We start from the raw sequence: 19678 nt of genomic DNA, 5'->3' as shown, positions 1-19678 counted from the left end.
ACAGAATGGCATCCGTTTCTAATGCAGTTCTGAACATAATAGCTATCCAAGACCTTTTAAAAAAAGTGGTGCTTTCAAAATGTAATATTTCTCAGTTTTAATATTTAATATTTTGTCTTTGTGCATATTTCAGTTAAATATATGGGTCACATCACATTTCAGACATCATCCCAACTCTTTTTAAAATGGGGTCAGTCCATCCTGGATTGTGAGGGACGAAGCTTACCCAGCATGCATTGAGAGAGGGACCGGGCACACACTACAGCATCAGAACTTTAAGGTCTATAAAGCTCTGAATGGTCCAGGACCAGAATACATCAGTGACCTCCTGACCCAGGATGAACCTTCCAGACCCCTCAGCTCATCTGGATCCGGTCTTTTATCAGTTCCCAGAGTCAGAACCAGACATGGAGAAGCTGCATTCAGCTTCTATGCTCCACATGTCTGGAACAAACTCCCAGAAAGCCTCAGATCAGCTGAAACACTCAGTGTGTTTAAGTCCAGGTTGAAGACGCACCTACTTTCAGCTGCATTTGAATAAAGCTCCAAATCTGAAGCTTGAGTTTCAAAACAATCATATTTTAACTTCTGATTTTATCTATTGTTCTTATTTATTTCTTTTTTGTTTAAAATTTAAATCGTGCTTTTTATTTCTACTGTTTTAATGTATCTGTAAAGCATTTGAATCACCTTGATGTTGAATTGTGCTGTACAGATAAACCTGCCTTGCCTTACATGGGCTGCCAGCGCATTAAACTGATGTCTAAAATGATCTGTTACTCAGTTAAATTTCCTGACCTGTACAGACTAAGTTCACATTGATGCATGTTGATGTTACAGTCTGTTTACAGACAGACAGACAGACAGACAGACAGACAGACAGGGCCGCAGTAAGACGGCTCATTAAAACAATCCGAGTGACTCACTGAGCTCCTCCCCAACTCTGACCACAGTACACAAAAAATTGCTTTCAGCTTGTTAAGCTAAATTGGGAATTTCCTGTCTTTTCTTCTTTTCTTTGTCTCTCTCATTGCAACAGAGGAGGTTACACTGCGTCCACTCAACGACTCGTCCCCACATATTAAGGGGTGCTGACAGATTTAGAAATGCAGCGTATGGTTGTATACGATCCGGCAGATGACGACTGCTACCTTTTTCCACCGGAGGAGCTGCTGGAGGAGGTGGTGCGGCTCCGACTCTCGGCGGCCATCTCTCTCCTCACCAGAGTGAGCCGCTCGGTGGACATACTCTTTCTGAAGAGAAGGGAAGGAGAACGGGAGTGAGCTGTGTGTATCCTGACAGGAAAAACTTTAAATTAAAAGATTTTATCATAACAATAGGACAATAATAAAAGATTCGGAGTCAAAAAACACACAACGTTTTAATCCTGGCTTTGTAAAACACGCCTAAAAAGGAAAAAAATCTTATTCTAATATTAATATTCTTCATTTATCAGGCTCCAACTTTCCTGTACAGCAGCTGACAGATCAGGATGGAGGATGGAGCCTTGTCATGCCTCTTTTTTTCTAATTCAGACTGAGATACGGGCTAATTTCTGGCTCTGTCATTGAGCTGATACGTCTTTCCAGAATAAAAAGTCTGAACGCTCTTTGCTCTGCGACAAGATGCTTTATCATCCTGAAAAATGAGCTCAGCGTCACCAAAATGAGAAAAGCGTCCACCTGTACAGTCACTGTGGAGGCAATGGCTGCCATCTCCGCTGGTCCTTTACCCGACATCCACCTCATATCATCAGTGATGGTGGAAATGTGCCCGTTTTCTTCAGCCAGTCATTGGACCAAACTAAAGTTCCAGCATCGTCTCCATGGTGATTCATCTCTGAATCTCACTTCCATCCAACCATCCACAGTCCATGGCTGCTTCTCTTCAGCCCGCTGTGACCTGCTTTTCTTCTCTTTAGATGTTATTGATGGTTTACGTTTGGCTTCTCTGGATGAAAATCTCATTTTTGTCAGTGTCTTACAGTTCTAGAGTCTTTTGTCCCGATGCTTTGGCATCTTCCTTTGTCAACCTGTTTGTGTCCCTTTTTAGACAAATTGACCAGGAACAACCAACACTTTTTGACACATTCTGAGTTGAATTACCATCTTGAATGAGTTTTATAATCCACTGACTGCTCTCTTGTTTCCTGTCCATCAGCCAGGTCCAACACCTTTTACGCTCTGCAAACTAAGCTCTATTTGAACTGCACACTCACTTAGATTTGTGCCGTTATCTGTTTCAAAAGTGCAAATTAAAAACTTCTGAATTCATATTCATTGCAAGAGGTTGCAGTTAGGGCTGGGCAACGATTAAAATGTTTAATCTAATTAATCACATGATTTCCCTGATTAATCACATTTGTACGCAAAATCCAAAAATGAATCCAAAAGTAGTGTATAGCTTTTAGTTTTATTTTAAATGTGCTGCCATATGAATGAAAGTGCCATAACATTTGTTGGGCAAACACACTTTTAACATCAGCATCTTTCTGTAGTTTTTATGTAGAAGCCTCGCTCCACTGTCTGTTTCCTTGAATGACTTGCTGCTATCAGTTGTGTGTTTTGCCTTTAAGTGATATTTTAGACTGGAACTACTACGCTGAGAAGACAATTCAACTTGGCAGTGTTTACAGATGACTTTGGTTCTGTCGACTCCGCCGTCTGGAAGAATTTAAAAATGAAAATGGCCGAGTAAAAGTTCCGTACCGTTCTCCATGTTTGGTGGATCCGCCGATTACTTTCTTTTCCGGTTCCGCAGCAGACAGCAGCAGACTTTTACAAAATAAAAGCCTGTGAGCAACAGACTTTTACAAAATAATGGCTTGTCAGCAATAGACTTTTACAAAATAAAAGACTGTGAGCAACAGACTTTTACAATAATAAAATAAATAATAAAACAGGGTGGTCTGTGGCGTAGTGGGTTGAGCAGGCGCCCCATGTACAGAGGTTAAGGTCCTCGCTGCAGCTGGCCCCGGTTCGAGACCCACATCGAATGGCCCTGTGCTGCGTGTTGTTCCCCCTCTCTCTGCTTCCTGTCTCTCTGAGCTTTCCTATCCATTAAAGGCACAAAAGCTCCCAAAAAAAAAAAAAAAAAAAATTTTAAATATTTTATCGCGCATTAACGCAGTTTTTCATTTTATTTTTTATTAAAAATAAAAAATTAATAAAAAAAACAAACTGCGTTAATGCGCGATAAAATATTTATCGGCGTTAAATAATTAACGAGTTAACTCGTTATTATCTCGTTAACTCGCCCAGCCCTAGTTGCAGTTGATCTTGCGCTTTTTTCTTTTTAAATCGTACCTCTTAATGGATTGCAGCACCTCTTTCTTTGGAGATGAAGGCGAGGAAAGAAGGCGTTTCTGTTGAACATATCCGTTACTCAGAGGTCTGGAGGGGAGAGCCTGCAGCAGCTGACGCACTGGAAGGTAAAAACACCGTCATCAGTCTCACCAGAAGAGAAAACGTATAAAGTGGACTAAAACTACAACAGCAGCGCTGACAGGTGGGTAGCACTTACTCTTTGTTGGTGGTGTTGAACCCGCTGGGGCCAAAGGTCTCCTCCCAGCGTGGGCACCTCCGGGCTGAACCCCGTGACTCTGCTCCTCGCAGAAGCCGAGTCGGCGCAGAGCGTCGGCCAAAGCCGACTTCAGCAGCTGGATCTCGTCCTCCTGCAGCTGCAGCCTCTGCTCCAGGTGGGAGACCCGGTCCTCCATGTCCATGTTACTGCTCGCTGACACCGTGTCATCTGCATGCGGGAGAACAGATAGTTTGAGTTCAGATCTCCGTTAAAAGCCTGGGAAAAGTTGGTTGATACTTTACTCACAAACATGTCACTTAGAGCTTTAAACATAATCAATTGGAGATAAAAACTGAAATGACTGTAAAAAAAAAAAAGAGAAAAATATTAAAAAGAGCATGAATGAAAGTATGACGGCTGCCTGAATATTTGAACATGTTTTTGGATTTAAACACAAAATGCTGCCTCAGGTGCATTATGTGGATCTTTTTCCTTCACTGCTGCAGCTTTGTTTTCAGTGGTTTTGAGTTTCTTTGGGTAGGACAGCAGAACGGATTCTTCACGAGTTTAAATAATTCAGACAAAAGGTGAACATGAGTCTCAACCAAAGATTAAGAAAGAGGAAGGCCAGGCGAGCCATTGCAGTTTGAACCACCGGGCTCCACTTTTTTGCCTTTTTTTACATCCTAACCGTTACACAGAAGGACAGATGTAAATGATGTAGATCTGAAGAACAACGTCAGTAAAGGTTTAGTAGATAAAAACCAGCCAAAGGATCCAAATGGGAAATTATTCCGGTTTTTCAAATATTCATTAGGCAGAATCCACTTTAACTTTCATTCACCTAAAAGCTTGAATACCTACTTCAAACTAAAAGAAAAACAAACTTCTGAACTGCTATTCATCCATTTATTCGGGCATAAATATCCATTTCTTCACATTTCTTTTCCTTTCGACCTCGACACTGTCACATAAGCAAAGTCCGCAGCCTTCGCTTCTCTCATCTTGAACCTGTTTCAGCCTAATCGTCCACCATCATCCCCTCCATGTCATCACACGAGGCTGGCCAGATTAAAGAAGGCAAACTGCCCACAGCGGATTATTCATCTGTGGCCCATTTAGGCAGATTACAACCTGATGAAATCAAAAAGCAAGTTTCATCTCTGTCCCCTCTGGGAATCATCCACAGCCACGTGCACATGCTCACGAATACAGACTTTAATTCGATAGCGAGAATGAAGTAAAAGCAGCCGATGTTTTTTGTTTTATACAAACATATTCCCTAGTTGTTAAAGCTGGTTTTATATTCTCCTCTAAACTTGACCTCAGATATCAGACAAAGAGTCAAACAGTGATGAGTTGACACAGAATCACTATTAATTAGAGCTACTAAACGCATTCATTCTTAGTTGAAAAGAGATGATCAGATGTATCTGTTGAGAAGCAGAGGTGGAGATACTGCCATCAAAATATGAGAAGCAACTCTGACCAAAGGACAACATAGAACCCGTTAAACTGGGGCCAGCATCGGCCCTGAACATCTCACCGGCTGTGATGTTCGGCTCACTTTTAAACAGAAAGCAGCTACAGTTTGTCCTGATAGATTCATCCCTTGATGCATTATTTTGGAATAAAGGCACCAAAGTCAATAAGTTGGCATCGATGAGGACGGTCGAACACGTTTGCAGACACAGTGGCAGTCTGTGGACAGGCTCCCATGTTGGTGAGAGGAGATTTACAAACTCTGTCACATCTTTACACAGGAAACAGGTTAGCTAACAAATAGCATCGTGCCATTTTAGATTGTATTAATAAGATATCAATACAAATCAAAAAGTCAATACAATGCCCAACTCTACAGCCATTCATTTTGAGAAACGCCTTTTTAAAAAGTATAATCTGTCAGTCTATCAGTCTTTAAACAGCTGTTTTAATCTAACCCATAAATTAATTCTGTATATTAAAGGTTTCCTCTCCCAAACAGACCAGGAGAAACTCATCCATGCATTCATCTCCAGTAGACTCCACTGTACACTGGAAAAAAAACAAAGTCTTACCAAGTATATTTGTCTCATTTCTAGTCAAAATATCTCATTACACTTAATATCAGACACAACTGCCTAACAAGTACTATTTCAGCCAGATATAGGGACTTGTTTGAAGACAATACATCTGGAATATCTTGCTAAATGAAAAAGTCTTGAAAACATCTTGTTTCGAGTCATATATCATATGAAACAAGCTTTTTTTTTTTTTTTTTTTTACATTTGAAGAGGTTTTTAAGCTAATTTCAAGATCACTTCTATCTCAAAAGTCCCAAATATCACATCTTATTTCAAGAAATCTTGACAAGCTGATTTTCACTAGTTCCATTGGCAGATTTTTTTGCTTCTTTCAAGCAAAAACGTCTTGTATTTGTTGTTTTTCTTACTTATTTTGCGAGGGCCATTTTTTCCACTGTAACGCTCTTTTAACTGGACTTCCCCAAAAAGAGCATTAAACATCTGCAGCTCATCCAGAACGCTGCTGCTGGAGTTTTAACCCGGACTAAGAGATCTGAACACATCACAGCAGCTTTAAAATCTTTACTCTGGCTTCCAGTCCGTCACAGAATAGATTTTAAAAGCCTGCTGATGGTTTACAATCTGTGATCTGTTCAGAGAATATAAAGCCAGCAGAGCTCTTAGATCCAAGGACTCAGGTCAGCTGGTCCAGTCCAGAGTCCAGACTAAACATGGAGAAGCAGCATTTAGCTGTTATGCTGCAAACAAGTGGAACAAACTGCCAGTGGAGATTAAACTTTCACCAAATGGAGACATTTTTAAATCCAGGTTAAAAACATTTCTTTTCTCATGTGTCTATGCATGAAATCTGCACGATATCTTTTAACTTATCTTAACTGTTGCTTGTTTTTAAATTCATTTAAATGATTTTATTTGTTTCTCTTTATATTCTTTTATGCATTTTTAATGCTTCTTCCACTCCCTGCTGCAATGCTTTTATTTTATGTAAAGCACTTTGAATTGTTCTGTACATGAAATGTGCTATAGAAAATAAATTTGACTTTGATTTGATTTGATATAAATTCAGATTAGCAGCAAATGTTTCAAATTCCCCTCAGATAATAGGGATAATGATAAAATTATCCAGAACTTTGCTGTATAACAGTGAAGGGTGACAGGAATCAAGTGAGGATGGGATACAGAGGAATAAAGTGACTTTTAAACCAATCAGAGGACCTGGGTTCTGTCAAAGTTATCATATATATTAGCATGAACACTGGAAAATATTCTTTTTTAACACTTTTATCTCTTAAAAAGAAAGAAACAACTACATGTAGCAAAACAATAAAACCAAAAAAAACACTTTTTAAGCTGCACTAAATTCAAGTATAAACTTTAAACCCGCAGTAAAGGAACTCATCACTACAAAGATGCCATTTCACCCCCCCCGCCTCACCACAAACTGCTGCAATGCTCCCAGGATGCATTACCTCAGCACTGTTAGCTGAGCCAGGGGACACATGAAGCCCTGTTACTGTAACACATATCACTGTCAAATGAGACGCAATGGGACCGCACGGATATCAGGCCTCTGATTTACATGAAATTATCAGGCTCGGGGGAGATTTGCATGGCAGAACCGACCCAAGTACCAGCAGGATAATATCAGATTAGCCTTCAACACAGTTTCTCTTCATTGGGACGGAAGGAGTCGGGTCTCCCTTTTTACATATAGCTGCCAGTTTATAAAAGCCTTTCATTCATCTTCACTGTGGTCGAAATGCTGATTCAGAATCAGTACACCATTCGATAATTAAAACTCAGCTCAGACTGTGGTCTGTGGTAATGACACAGATAGATAATAAAAAAAAAAAACCAATATATTAATTAAACCGCAAACTAAATTAGGAAGAAACAAACAAGAAACAAGGTTATTAGCTGAAGTAGGAGACAGAATGTTGGTGGGAGGAGATCGTGAGAGAGGAAGCGACAGAGGGTGAAAAGGTCTGAGCAGAGAGAAGAATGATTCATTTTTAACTGATGAATAATAAACTGAGCAATAATCTCCTTTATCTATACTGTTGTAACCATCAAGTACGCTTCACTGAGAGAAATCCAAGCAAAACCCTCAAATGAAAAGGCAGGGTAAAGTGGGACTGCAGTAATTTAATATACTGGCATTTGAAAATATATGTTCAGTTCTTTTATGATTAGAATTCAAATGTAAATCAGTTTTATACTCACATGATCAGCCAACATCAGTGTGAGCACAGCTTCCAGCTCATTTTCCATCTCATACAAATGTTCTAAAAGGTCAGCATGCAGTTTATAGAAATCCACAGAACATTTAAAAGAATATCCAGCCACCACGTCTGAGATGTGAAGCCTAAAAGGAAGCGCCTTACCGATGCCAGCTCGTGGAGTCACATCGTACGTATCTGTTATTCACACAGCCGAAAACATGGAAGGCTTTTCATTCCCTTTGAATGGAGAGACTTCCTGCTTTGCCAGATTTTAAATCTGGGTTCGTTGCTACACTTGTGGAAAGGTGAGAATAGTTTAACTTTTTCAAGCTGCAGCAGAGGCACGAGCAACTCAGAACACCTGATTAATAATGCGTCTGTTCCTGTGACTTCATTATCGCAACAATTCCAGGCATCAGGAGTGTTAAAGCATCACATCTGTGGCAAATTGAGTTACACTGGAAAAAATCCAAGTCTTACCAAGTATATTTGTCTCATTTCTCGTCAAAATATCTCATTACACTTATTATAAGACACAACTGCGTAACAAGTACTATTTCAGCCAGATATAGGGACTTGTTTTAATACAATACATCTTGAATATCTTGTTATATGAAAAAGTCTTGAAAACAAATTGTTTTGAGGCACATGTCATATGAAACAAGCTTTTTTTGACATTTAAAGAGGTTTTTAAGCTAATTTCAAGATCACTTTTATCTCAAAAGTCCTAAATATCACATCTTATTTCAAGAAATCTTGACAAGCCGATTTTTACTAGTTCCATTGGCAGATTTATTTTGCTTATTTCAAGCAAAAATGTCTTTTATTTGTTGTTTTTCTTACTTATTTTTGGAGGGGCATTTTTTTCAGTGTACAACTGAACATTTAGCTCAGTTTGAATGAAATACGTCATTAAACCTAGAAAAACAGGGATATTTTGGTACATACTGCCCAGCCCACAGTTCCAATGCTGGACTTATGCTGTCAGCATCTATCACTGTGAAACTGCGGCACAGATGACGCCCCTCATGCTAGGAAAGCTCCTACAGTAGGACTCAAAAACAAGACCTTATAAAAGCAGTTATATGATCTACAATCAGTAAACAGGCCCTAAAAAAAGATGGCAAACTTCCTTCAGCAGTTTCAGGACTGTGAAAAAGTTCCAGCGGTCCAGAAGCACCTGATGTCATTTCTGCAGCTTCCATTTCCTCGTCACTGAGGGGAGTTTTGTCCTGTAACCCGATGAGTCACGGATCCATGCAGATACATAAACCTCCATCTGATGAAGAGGAAACAGAGCAAACAAAGGCCGAGTCTGCGGGGTTCACCTTCCAGCCCTCTGCTGTCAGAACACCTGTTTAAAGCACTGCAGCGCCAGCTTCTTTTCATTTCGCCCTTGAATTATCATACAAACACACACTCACACCATCACAGTGGCTGCACCTCGGCGGTACTCCGTTACTCTTCTTCTAAACCTGAGGTCACATCTGTTTGACATGCAGCACATTTTGTGTTTGAAGCCAACTTTCCAAACACCACAGCAAAGCTTTGCTGAAAAGTCAGCTGAATGTGAGGCTGTGTCAGACACATGGCTGCTGTCAGGAGGCAGAAAACACAACCACGCTGAAGGGAGGATGGAAAGGAAGTAGAAACAAAGGAGTGGAAGAAGAGATGGAGGGAAGACAGGCAGACAGATAGGGGTGATAAACACTGAGGGAGGTCGGTGCGGGGCAATAAGAAAACTGAAGGCTGATGAAATATTCATGCGGTAAAGTGAGGATGAAGGTGGAGCTGGTCTTGCCTACCTGCCATCGTGCCACTCTGAGTTTCTGGTCACTCCTCCTGTCACTCAGCCCACAGAGCAAACAGCCGGTCAGTCAGGCTGTCCCCCTCACTCTCACCCTTCCTCCCCTGGAAGCTTTTCGGACTCCGTCTCCCTCCCCTCCCCGTCTGCAACCACAGCTTGATAACACTCTCCCTCTCTGCACATTCACCTCCCCTCCGTCCGAACCACTCCCTCTTCCTTCCATCCCCTCCCCCCACTTTCCTCCTTCTCCCCTCTTTTATCCTTTCACTTCCATCCCTCCTCCCCCCCGTCTCATTAGCAATAGGCAGGGAGAGCAGAGGCAGAAGGGGGTGGAGCCTAACACACACACTGCATCAGCATCTGTACAGCCAGGCACCACCAGGACGAGATGCTGCAGAGCCACACTCTGCAATCGATGACACACACACACACACACACACACACACACACACACACAAACAAAGGTTAGGCACAACACGTGACCCGCAGGCCAGCACTTTATTTCAAATCAAAACGTAGAAAATGACCATCGTCATGACTGGCGTTCTCCAGGATTTACGTGTTTCCAGGCGAATGTTTTCTTTTTGTAAACAAACCAAAAAAAAAGAAAAGAAAAAAAGGTCAAAACCAATAATAAAAATAATCTCCCTTTTAGTCTGTGTGGCCAGAGCCTGACCACCAACACAGAGTATTAGGGAGCAAATATTGATATTTAAATATTAACTCATTCTTGTAGTGTTCTGGTAAGAAGTTTAAATCAGTTCATTACCAAATTAATTAAACTGCAGTTAATCGAGTGTTTGTTTCCAGTCAGACTGGAATATGAAGAGTTTCTCTGAGAGGAGCAACCACATTAACAGTTTTAATTAGGGAGTTAACTCGTTATTATCGCGTTAACGCATCAATTATTTAACGCCTATAAATATTTTATCGTGCATTAATGCGTGTTTTATTTTTTAAAAATTAAAAAAACATTTTGGGTGGGGCTTAATGGATAGGAAAGTTCGAAGACACAGGAAGCAGGGGGCAGAGGGGGAACGACATGTAGCATAGGGCCGTCCGATGCGGGACTCAAACCGGGGCCAGCTGCAGCGAGGACTGTAGCCTCTTGTTCATGGGCGCCTGCTCAACCCACTACGCCACAAACCACCCGTTTTATAGGCTTTTATTCTGTAAAAGTCTGTTGCTCACAGGCTTTTATTTTGTAAAAGTCTGTTGCTGTCTGCTGCGGAACCGGAAAAGAAAGTAATCAGCGGATCCACCAAACATGGAGAAGGGTACGGAACTTTTACTCGGCCATTTTCATTTTAAAGTTCTTCCAGAAGGCGGAGTCGACAGAACCAAAGTCATCTGTAAACACTGCCAAGTTGAATTGTCTTCTCAGCGTAGTAGTTCCAGTCTAAAATATCACTTAAAGGCAAAACACACAACTGATAGCAGCAAGTCATTCAAGGAAACAGACAGTGGAGCGAGGCTTCTACATAAAAACTACAGAAAGATGCTGATGTTAAAAGTGTGTTTGCACAGCAAATGTTATGGCACTTTCATTCATATGGCAGCACATTTAAAATAAAACTAAATGCTAAAAGCTATACACTACTTTTGAGTTAATTTTTGGATTCTGCGTACAAATTCGATTAATCGTGATTAATCAGGGAAATCATGTGATTAATTAGATTAAAGATTTTAATCGTTGCCCAGAGGTTCAAATGTAAAAACCTTCTGTTGCTGTTATTTGGAAGCTTAATGGCCATGATAAAGAGAATAGAAAACAATCTAAAAATCTAAGTTTGTTCCCTATTAAACAGCTGGTTGTCATACATCCATAAGTGTTACGATACGAGATCTAACCAGACAACTGTTAGGCTGCTTTCCTCTGTTTCGGCTCGAGTCAACCGGCTGATGGGTGACGTATGTTCCAGAGAAAACTGGGCTGCTTCCTTGATCAATGATAGCATCGGCTAATTTATGGCTTTCAAGTGTGCTTGTCCAGACAATCAGCCCAACAATCCCATTATTTCAATTTACTGTAACCATACTGTGAAAACTTTGTTATAGTGAACGCTAAAAATATCAATTTAAACTGTGATTATTGCGACAACCCTGAAATAAATCATAGTTATTGCCAATAAACAATGTTGTCTTCACATACTGATGAAGACTAAATGTATTCTAACAGAAATGGATTCATCCCGAAATACACAGACAGACGAAGGCAGAGTGTAGGAGCTCAAATTTAAATCATACATGACTATGAATGAGAGACAGAATGAGGAAAAAGGAGAAGGTGACGTCACGCTCCCCAGAAAGTTTCCAGTGATGACGATGAACTTCTTCCTGACCGGCAGCATTGGCAGACAGGGAAGTTCAGGAAATGGATAAAAGGAAATTGAGGTTGTGGCAGAACTCCACTAAAAACACTAAAAACTTCCTTCTGATGCAGGCAGTGCTGAGACAGTCTGAACCTGAACAAACACATCAGTCATATCTGAGTGAGAGGCAAATTTTGGTAAATGATATCCCTGACAAATCAATCCGGTTCTTCTTCTAAATAAAGCTAAAAATACTCAAAGACTCAAAGCTGCGCTGCACAGCTCGACGGTTTGTTCTCACCCTTCACAGCCTTTGCAGGGGAATATGTAAACGCACCATCCTGAAAATGTAAATACTCAGAAAAGCTCCAAGAGTTTATTAAAAAGAAAACACTGAGGTTCTATGGTTCTATTTACTGAGGTTTACTCAGGTAAGTATGAACCTTCCAGACCCCTCAGCTCATCTGGATCCGGTCTTCTATCAGTTCCCAGAGTCAGAACCAGACATGGAGGAGCTGCATTCAGCTTCTATGCTCCACATGTCTGGAACAAACTCCCAGAAAGCCTCAGATCAGCTGGAACACTCAGTGTGTTTAAGTTCAGGTTGAAGACACACCTTTTTTCAGCTGCGTTTGAATAAAGCTCCAAATCTGAAGCTTGAGTTTCAAAACTTAATCACATTTTAACTCCTGATTTTATCTATTGTTCTTATTTCTTTCTTTTTTGTTTAAAACTTAAATCATGCTTTTTATTTCTACTGTTTTAATGTCTCTGTAAAGCACTTTGAATCACCCTGTGGTTGAATTGTGCTGCACAAATAAACTTGCCTTGGCTAAGCTACCAAAGGTAACAGTCACATGAATTCTTCCTCTCTCGACACCTAATTTACACTCTCTCCTTTTCAATGGATTTTGCACTTCAAACTCTAAACAAAACTGCAACTCTGTATCCCACGGAGATAAAGCACTTCAAGCAGGCTTTTTTCTTCTTTTTAATCAACCTTAAGAGACTCAGCGCCTCGCAGCGGGGCCGTGATTGGCAGGCGTTGCAGCTGTAACCCTCCACACGCCGCCTCAGTTGTCAGTCACATCAATCTCCAGCTAAAGGAACAGACTGTTCATCTCTTTACTCCGTTAATGTGCTTCAAATGTCACTTTGCTCTGCAGTTCTGGGTGTGTTTACAAAAAGGATTACAGCTGCACCTTTGATTAAACCGACACTTAAACACGACGGGGTTAAAAAGATTAAAAGAGAAAAAGGGCCACCAATAGAAAATTCCCTCAAAGAAGTGTCAGGATGCAAGTATGGCTGACAAAATATGCTCAACACCTCACTGCTGACTGGAGACAAGTCTGAGAAGCAGAACTAAAGCTTTAGGTGAGGCAGTTATTGCTCCTGGGTTCATGATAAAGGTACATTTGATTAAAAGTTGCTTTTTTAAAGCAACGTATTGAGTGTAAAGAAAAGCAGCCCAGATGTGTGCAGCTCACCTGAGAAGCATCGCTGCAATAACACCATAAACCTGTCATTATATGACCCGGAGTGGCTGGATCAGGGTACAATAAAACTGTAAAAAGTCATAAACAGAGAATGCAAAGTGTATTTGGCTCAATTTGTGAGCAGGTGTGAGCGGAGGTGGATTTCTGGGTGAAATGAGAAGACAGATGGCAGGTGGACACGGACAGACAGAGCAAAGACGTGGAAACAAAGGAGGGGAAGAAGACACCTCGCCTGACTTTACGCTTCTTTTCATGTCCCATCCCCTCTTCTGCTCTCAACACAGTTTAAAACCTTTTTTTATTATTATTATTGAGGATTAAAAAGCCAACCAAAGCCTACAGCTGCCCCTCTGATGCTGACAGGAGTCTTTCTTTTCTTTTCCTTTACCCAAGCAGGCTAAAAACACCTTCCTGTCTCATTTAGGGGTGTCATGATGATTAACGGCTGTAGAAATAATTGTGATTAATCATCTAATTGTCTCGTTAATATCTTAAAACCCTGCGGTCCGTGAATCTTGAGATATATGGACCAGGGATAACTCATTTTTAAGTTATTTCACAGTAAAATTAGTTTAAAATCCTCCAAGTTCTTCTTTTCCATTTGTACTACAGACATAATATTCCCACAACAATGCTGTGTGGTTTGGCTTTACATCTAAATTCATGTTAATGTCAGTAGACGCTGATCAGATTAGGTCTATCTAATGTCAGTAATGAAAGTATATCCCTACTCATCAGTCACTAAACTGAAGCAGAAGCAGAAGAGCAAACATCATTCGAAGGGCCCCAACCAACTAAAAAACTACAGAAAACTTTCATGAAGGCGGTTTCAAATAATCCCAATGATACGGTCGAGTGATACAGCTTCAAATTCAGGCTCAGAGTAGTTAAATCTTTAAATCTGCCATGTGCTGGTGGATGTGAAGCCTTGATGGTTCACAGGGGCATGATGGGATGGGTAATACTTTTCAAACAGGCATTAAACTACAAGAAATATAACGCTTCATGCAACTGTCAATGTGTTACTATCACCACAAGATGGCGGTATTGTGCCGAACTGTTTTCTTCCTGCCATGAAAACAACAACAGAAGAGTGTAAACTATAAGAGCTTGAATAAAGGCGGCTGGACTTCTAAGAAAAGTCCAGCCGCCTTTATTTACAACGGTTACTATGACCTGGATGCCTGAGAGTCTGTACGGGCAACAGAGGAGCGCTTCATGGCTGCCAGGCTCTGGGCAAACCTACCTGGGACGGCGTGCTTCGATGCTAATGGTGCTCCAACCAGAGAAACACCAAAGTCACCTTTTATACACTTTTATATGGAACTGTTTAAAAAAAAAAAAACATAAAGACTACACACAAGCTAAACATCCCACGCACACATTTCCCACAATACAAATGATGGCAATGCATCACCAAAAACACGGTCAGGACGGGAGATTGGACTGAAGACAAGTTTCGGTGCAATCTGTTGGTTTCCTTAGCTAGGAAATTGTTTTTGAATTGACTCTATATGAATGAATTGGATTATTTTATAAACAATTATGATTACAATGAATTGAATTCCAATTGGCTTGAATTGGACTTTATTATTTAAGTGACATTTGTTGTATTTGGCGCTATAAAAATGAATTGAATTCAAAGAACGTGTTAGCATAATAAACAAATACGCTTTTGCATGTGTGTTTATGTGTCTGTGTCATATTAATATAAAAACACGTGACTTTGAACACTATTTGCACTTGAAATGCACATATCTATATCAAATGCTCTTGACCACATGTTAAATCCTTCTTTAACACAAAGTGTGACCTATGACCTCTGAGACTTTCAACAAGTTTGCCCTCTGAACTCACATATAACCCAATATCATACCCCAAAACATAGCTCTTATCACACCAGGCCCTGTATGTATTACATCATGAATCAATCTATTTAACCCAGTGTCTGGATAAGCATCAGTCTTTGTTCCCATTCTGTGTCTCCGGGTGTATTTCAAGTTTCATTCACAGGCTTAAATGTCATCAAAATGAGTCTCCTGAAAAAGAAATAGATTCACGCTCACACTGAGCCGCTGACTCCTCACTGCAGGACCAGCTCTCATTCATTACATTACATTAAGGTCATTTTGCAGACGCTTTTATCCAAAGCGACTTACAATAAGTGTGTTCCACATCGGTAGGCAAAAGAACTTCAGGTCACAAGAAATCATAAGTGCATTTCCTTCCAAAAGCAAACAGCTAAGAGCATAACTAGTGCTAGAGTAAGTGCGATAAGTCAGGTACCGAGACAAATGGGAAGACAATTTAGAAAACAAAGACAATTTAGGAAACAAATAAGTGCGTAAGAAGCTGGGACGAAGCAGGTGATGTCCTCAAAGGGCGGATCAGGGTAGTGTTTCCTGAAGAAATATAACCCAATATCATAACCCGAAACGTGGCTCTCCATTCTGTGTCTCCGGATGTATTTCAAGTTTCATTCACAGGCTTAAATATCATCAAAATGAGTCTCCTGAAAAAGAAATAGACATGATTCACGCTCACACTGAGCCGCTGGCTCCTCACTGCAGGACCAGCTCTCATTCAGCGAGCTTTTTCTGCAACTTCCACGTCATTTCTCCCTTCAGGTTTCCACTCCACCTCATTTTAACAGCTCCAGCTAAGTAAACTGAGTCTGGGCTTTCGTGTTTCTGCTTTGGCTGAAATCAGCCGGGCAGCTGCAGGAGGTTTGGAGGCACAACGTTCACCAAATGGTTTGAAGGGCTCGACTTGGATCAGGAACATCGCAGCTCTGATCAGAACTGCCTGACCCCTCGCTGTCTCTCCACCTGCCGCTCAGCATGGCTGTCTGTGAGCTTTAAATCCACACACACACACCTCAGATAACTGGGACTCAGATGTTTCACTGACTAAACCGATTTTTTTTTTTTCCCCACCTCACAGATAACATTCATTTGCATGTTTGCCCTAAACTGAACCACTGACATCCCTGCATTAATCTCTCCTGATTGTAATAATCCAAATTGTTTGAAGCTTTCATCCAACCATCACAGCCGTCTACTGTCCCAACAGATATGATCAAAATACAAAAAACCAGAAGAGGGATATTTGCATTGAATGCTGCATGTAAAGCAGGATGTCACTGATAGATATAAGAGGCTGCAGGAGAAGGAAGAGGAAACAAAAGAGCCAATGATCACCAGAAACCACGCTTCAAATGTGGAAAGTAAAAACATAACACGATTAATTGCCTTCCTGTTCATGATGCCAACCACCTTCCACTGTTGGTGTTACAGGCAACAAGTGGTCAAAATGCTAAAGAAACCACCGTTTGACAGACAGAAAATAGCATTTTTGCACCAACAAGGTGATTCAAACAGAGCTGTTAGATGAAAACCTGGTATGTCTCAGCATGGTGTGCAGTGTGTCCTTAAAAAGAAATAAGAAAATGGAGGACAAAAGAAGATGTTTCAGGCCTAAAGAACTATCTACAGCAGATGAACAGGATCTGAAAGTGATGTCCTTAAGAAAGAGGAAAACATCCAGCAAAGACCTGACACAGGAGCTGAGAGATGCATCTGGACCTTCAGCTGATCCATCTGCTGTTGGCCCAAGCCTCATCAGAAATGGGCTCCATGGAAGGGTGGCTGTCAAGAAGCCGTTCTTAAGGAAGGGAAACAGGGAGAAAAGGCTGAGCTGTGCCAAAGGACACAAGAAGTGGGCTGAAAATCACTCAGTGGGGTTACATGGCACTGAAAGGATCGGATTATTGGCTAAATTACAATAAGACTGAGTTATTAAAGGAGAACTGCGGTATTTTCAACATTAAGCCTCTTTTCTGAGTCGTCTGCAATGTTTTAGAACCCCCCTCACCGCTTTTTTGATGTTTACTGCTGTCTCCGGTATTTGCCTAATTTTGATTAATCTCAACCTGCTTCAGAATGACAAGTCATGCGCATGTCCAAAAAGGTCTGTAAAAGCTCCATAAACGTCCCTTTTCAAAATCATCAACTCACCGGAGTGGTTACTGGTGTGCACTGGTAATCCATATCTAATTTCGTGGCGAAAAGTTGCTTCTGTCGTGTTTTATTTGGTAGCTCGTTCATGCTCGCACTATTTTCTTAGCGGTGGCGGAGTAATATCAACAAACATCCAGTACAAAATGTCAAATAAAACACAACAGAAGCAACTTTTCGCCACGAAATTTGATATGGATTACCAATGCACACCAGTAACCACTCCGGTGAGTTGATTATTTTGAAAACGGACGTTTATGGTGCTTTTACGGACCTTTTTGGACATGCGCATGACTTGCCGTTCTGAAGCAGGTTGAGATGAATCAAAATTAGGCAAATACCAGAGACAGCAGTAAACATCAAAAAAGCGGTGAGGGGGGTTCTAAAACATTGCAGACGACTCAGAAATGAGGCTTAATGTTGAAAATACTGCAGTTCCTTTAAGTTCATGTAGACACCTTAATCTGCCAAGAAATTGGATCGAATCGGGTTAAGACCCCGAGATAACTGGGTTGAAAGTCACTCTAAACCTGCTTGTAGACGCTGAAGCACGTGGTGAATCAGACTTTGCGTTCTACGCATGCTCCAGATGTTTTCCCGGGGTCGTGACCCGGAAGTCAAAGGAGACGATATTCCTGTTGTTGTCGCCGTCAGAAAGAAACAAACAACGCGATGGAGAATGCTCCGTTGGGCATCGAGTTTGTGCAACAAGCAGCTCATCACAGACCAAATGTAGAGGGACGTAGCTTCATCTGGCTCTGCGTTCTCCATCTTTCTCCAATGCCTGAGTTTGATCCGGTTCATTCACCGCCATATATCCAAGGAAAATTACCCTTGCTCAACTCATTCTTATTGTAATTTAGACAATAATCCGATCCTTTCGGTGCCATGTGACCCCACTGAGTGTGGCAGCAGGTCTGATGGAGGGATGAATCCTCCCCAGAGCCCGGAGCTCAACATTACTGAAGCAGTGTGGGATCATGTTGGCAGAGAACGGAACAAAAGGCAGCCCACATCCAAAGAAGAGCTTTGGGATGTCCTTCAAGAAGCCTGGAGAACTATTCCTGAAGACTCCTTAAAGAAAGGACAGAAAGCTCGTCTGAGAGGTTCAGGCTGTGCTGGAGAATAAAGCAGCTCAGAGCAGATTCTGAAGAAACGAGAGGTGGCTCATTACTTAACACGGCACTGCGTGTCAGAGGAAATGAACCTGACTCAGTGAGATGTCATTTAACTAAACAGCAGACATCATGAGTACAAACTGAAAGTCCAGGAGGAACAAACACATATTGGCCAGTATTTTTCATGTTTGCTGCAGTCAGAAAATTAGCCTTTTTGAAGTAAACACACAGCAAAGTGGTGCCAGACTCTCCAATGTTCATTAAATCACATTTTACAGAAATATGTCGATGGTAATATTCACGTTCACATTCGAAAGGAATTTAAAAAAAATTCGTGCAGACAGAAACAGAATGAGCAAGCAGTGCGTGCATGTGATGAAATGAAAACTGTTGCATTCATTTTCTGCTCTCAGCTCGCGCTCATCTGGCTGTGTGTGCAGCCACGGGCAGCTCACCGTTGTTGCAGTACTGGAGCAGCAGGTTGGTGCTGTCATACAGGCTCCCGCACGAAGCCATCCTCTCAGACATCCTTCCCTCCTCCGTCTCTCCTCTCTCTCCAGCCCGGGCCCTTTGTCCTTCTCTCGGCCCTCTCCGTCTCGTCTTCAGGCCGCCAGCCCTTCCTGCCTCCCCAACATGCAGAAACATGCGCACACACCTGTACCTGCCTCAGCTCCGCTGCTGCTCCAGCCCTCACAGCCAGCATCAAGCTGCCATCAGCCGACACGCAGCGCTTCCTCTGTCTGCTTTCAAGTTAAAGTCACACCGAGCAGCCACAGATGTCAGCCATGTGGGATAAATAACAATAAAGCACGTTTTGACTCAAACATCTACATATTTCTGCATGTATTCTCAAAAGATAAAGTGTTTAGGGTGCATTTGTGCAGAAAATATGCCAATCTTAGGTGTTTAATACGTTTCTACTATTAATTTGTCTTGTGAATGTCATCCTGATGTGTTGTTTGACAGCTTTTCAATCTAATAATATCATATTCATTTATCTGTACATCTATCTTTTTTAATCTATCTTTGTATTATTTTTCCTTTCACATATTTCACTAAACATAAACATATGTATTTGGGTATTTTGATTTCATTCTACAAATTTTCTAAATAAATTATTCTCATTCTTTATAGCTTAAAGATACATTAATTTGTGAG

At 41.2% G+C, this 19678-nt stretch overlaps 1 protein-coding gene across 1 annotated transcript in view; it reads right to left on the bottom strand.

The window, feature by feature from the left end:
* Positions 1–19221, bottom strand: part of eml2 (EMAP like 2) — a 40549-nt gene extending 21328 nt beyond the window's left edge. The window contains exons 1-4 of the mRNA XM_075472845.1: positions 18976–19221; positions 3523–3750; positions 3306–3423; positions 1152–1253 (exon numbers count right to left, since the gene is read on the bottom strand). Coding sequence (XP_075328960.1) covers positions 1152–1253; positions 3306–3423; positions 3523–3750; positions 18976–19165 — 638 coding nt within the window. The 5' untranslated portion in view covers positions 19166–19221. The remainder of the gene's footprint in view (positions 1–1151; positions 1254–3305; positions 3424–3522; positions 3751–18975) is intronic.
* Positions 19222–19678: the final 457 nt, after the last annotated feature.

The sequence above is a fragment of the Odontesthes bonariensis genome, chromosome 9, assembly GCF_027942865.1.
Source record: "Odontesthes bonariensis isolate fOdoBon6 chromosome 9, fOdoBon6.hap1, whole genome shotgun sequence".
NCBI classification, from domain to species: Eukaryota; Metazoa; Chordata; class Actinopteri; order Atheriniformes; family Atherinopsidae; genus Odontesthes; species Odontesthes bonariensis.
The sequence above is the reverse complement of the archived record's forward strand: the minus strand, read 5'-3'. Positions and strand labels throughout refer to the sequence as shown.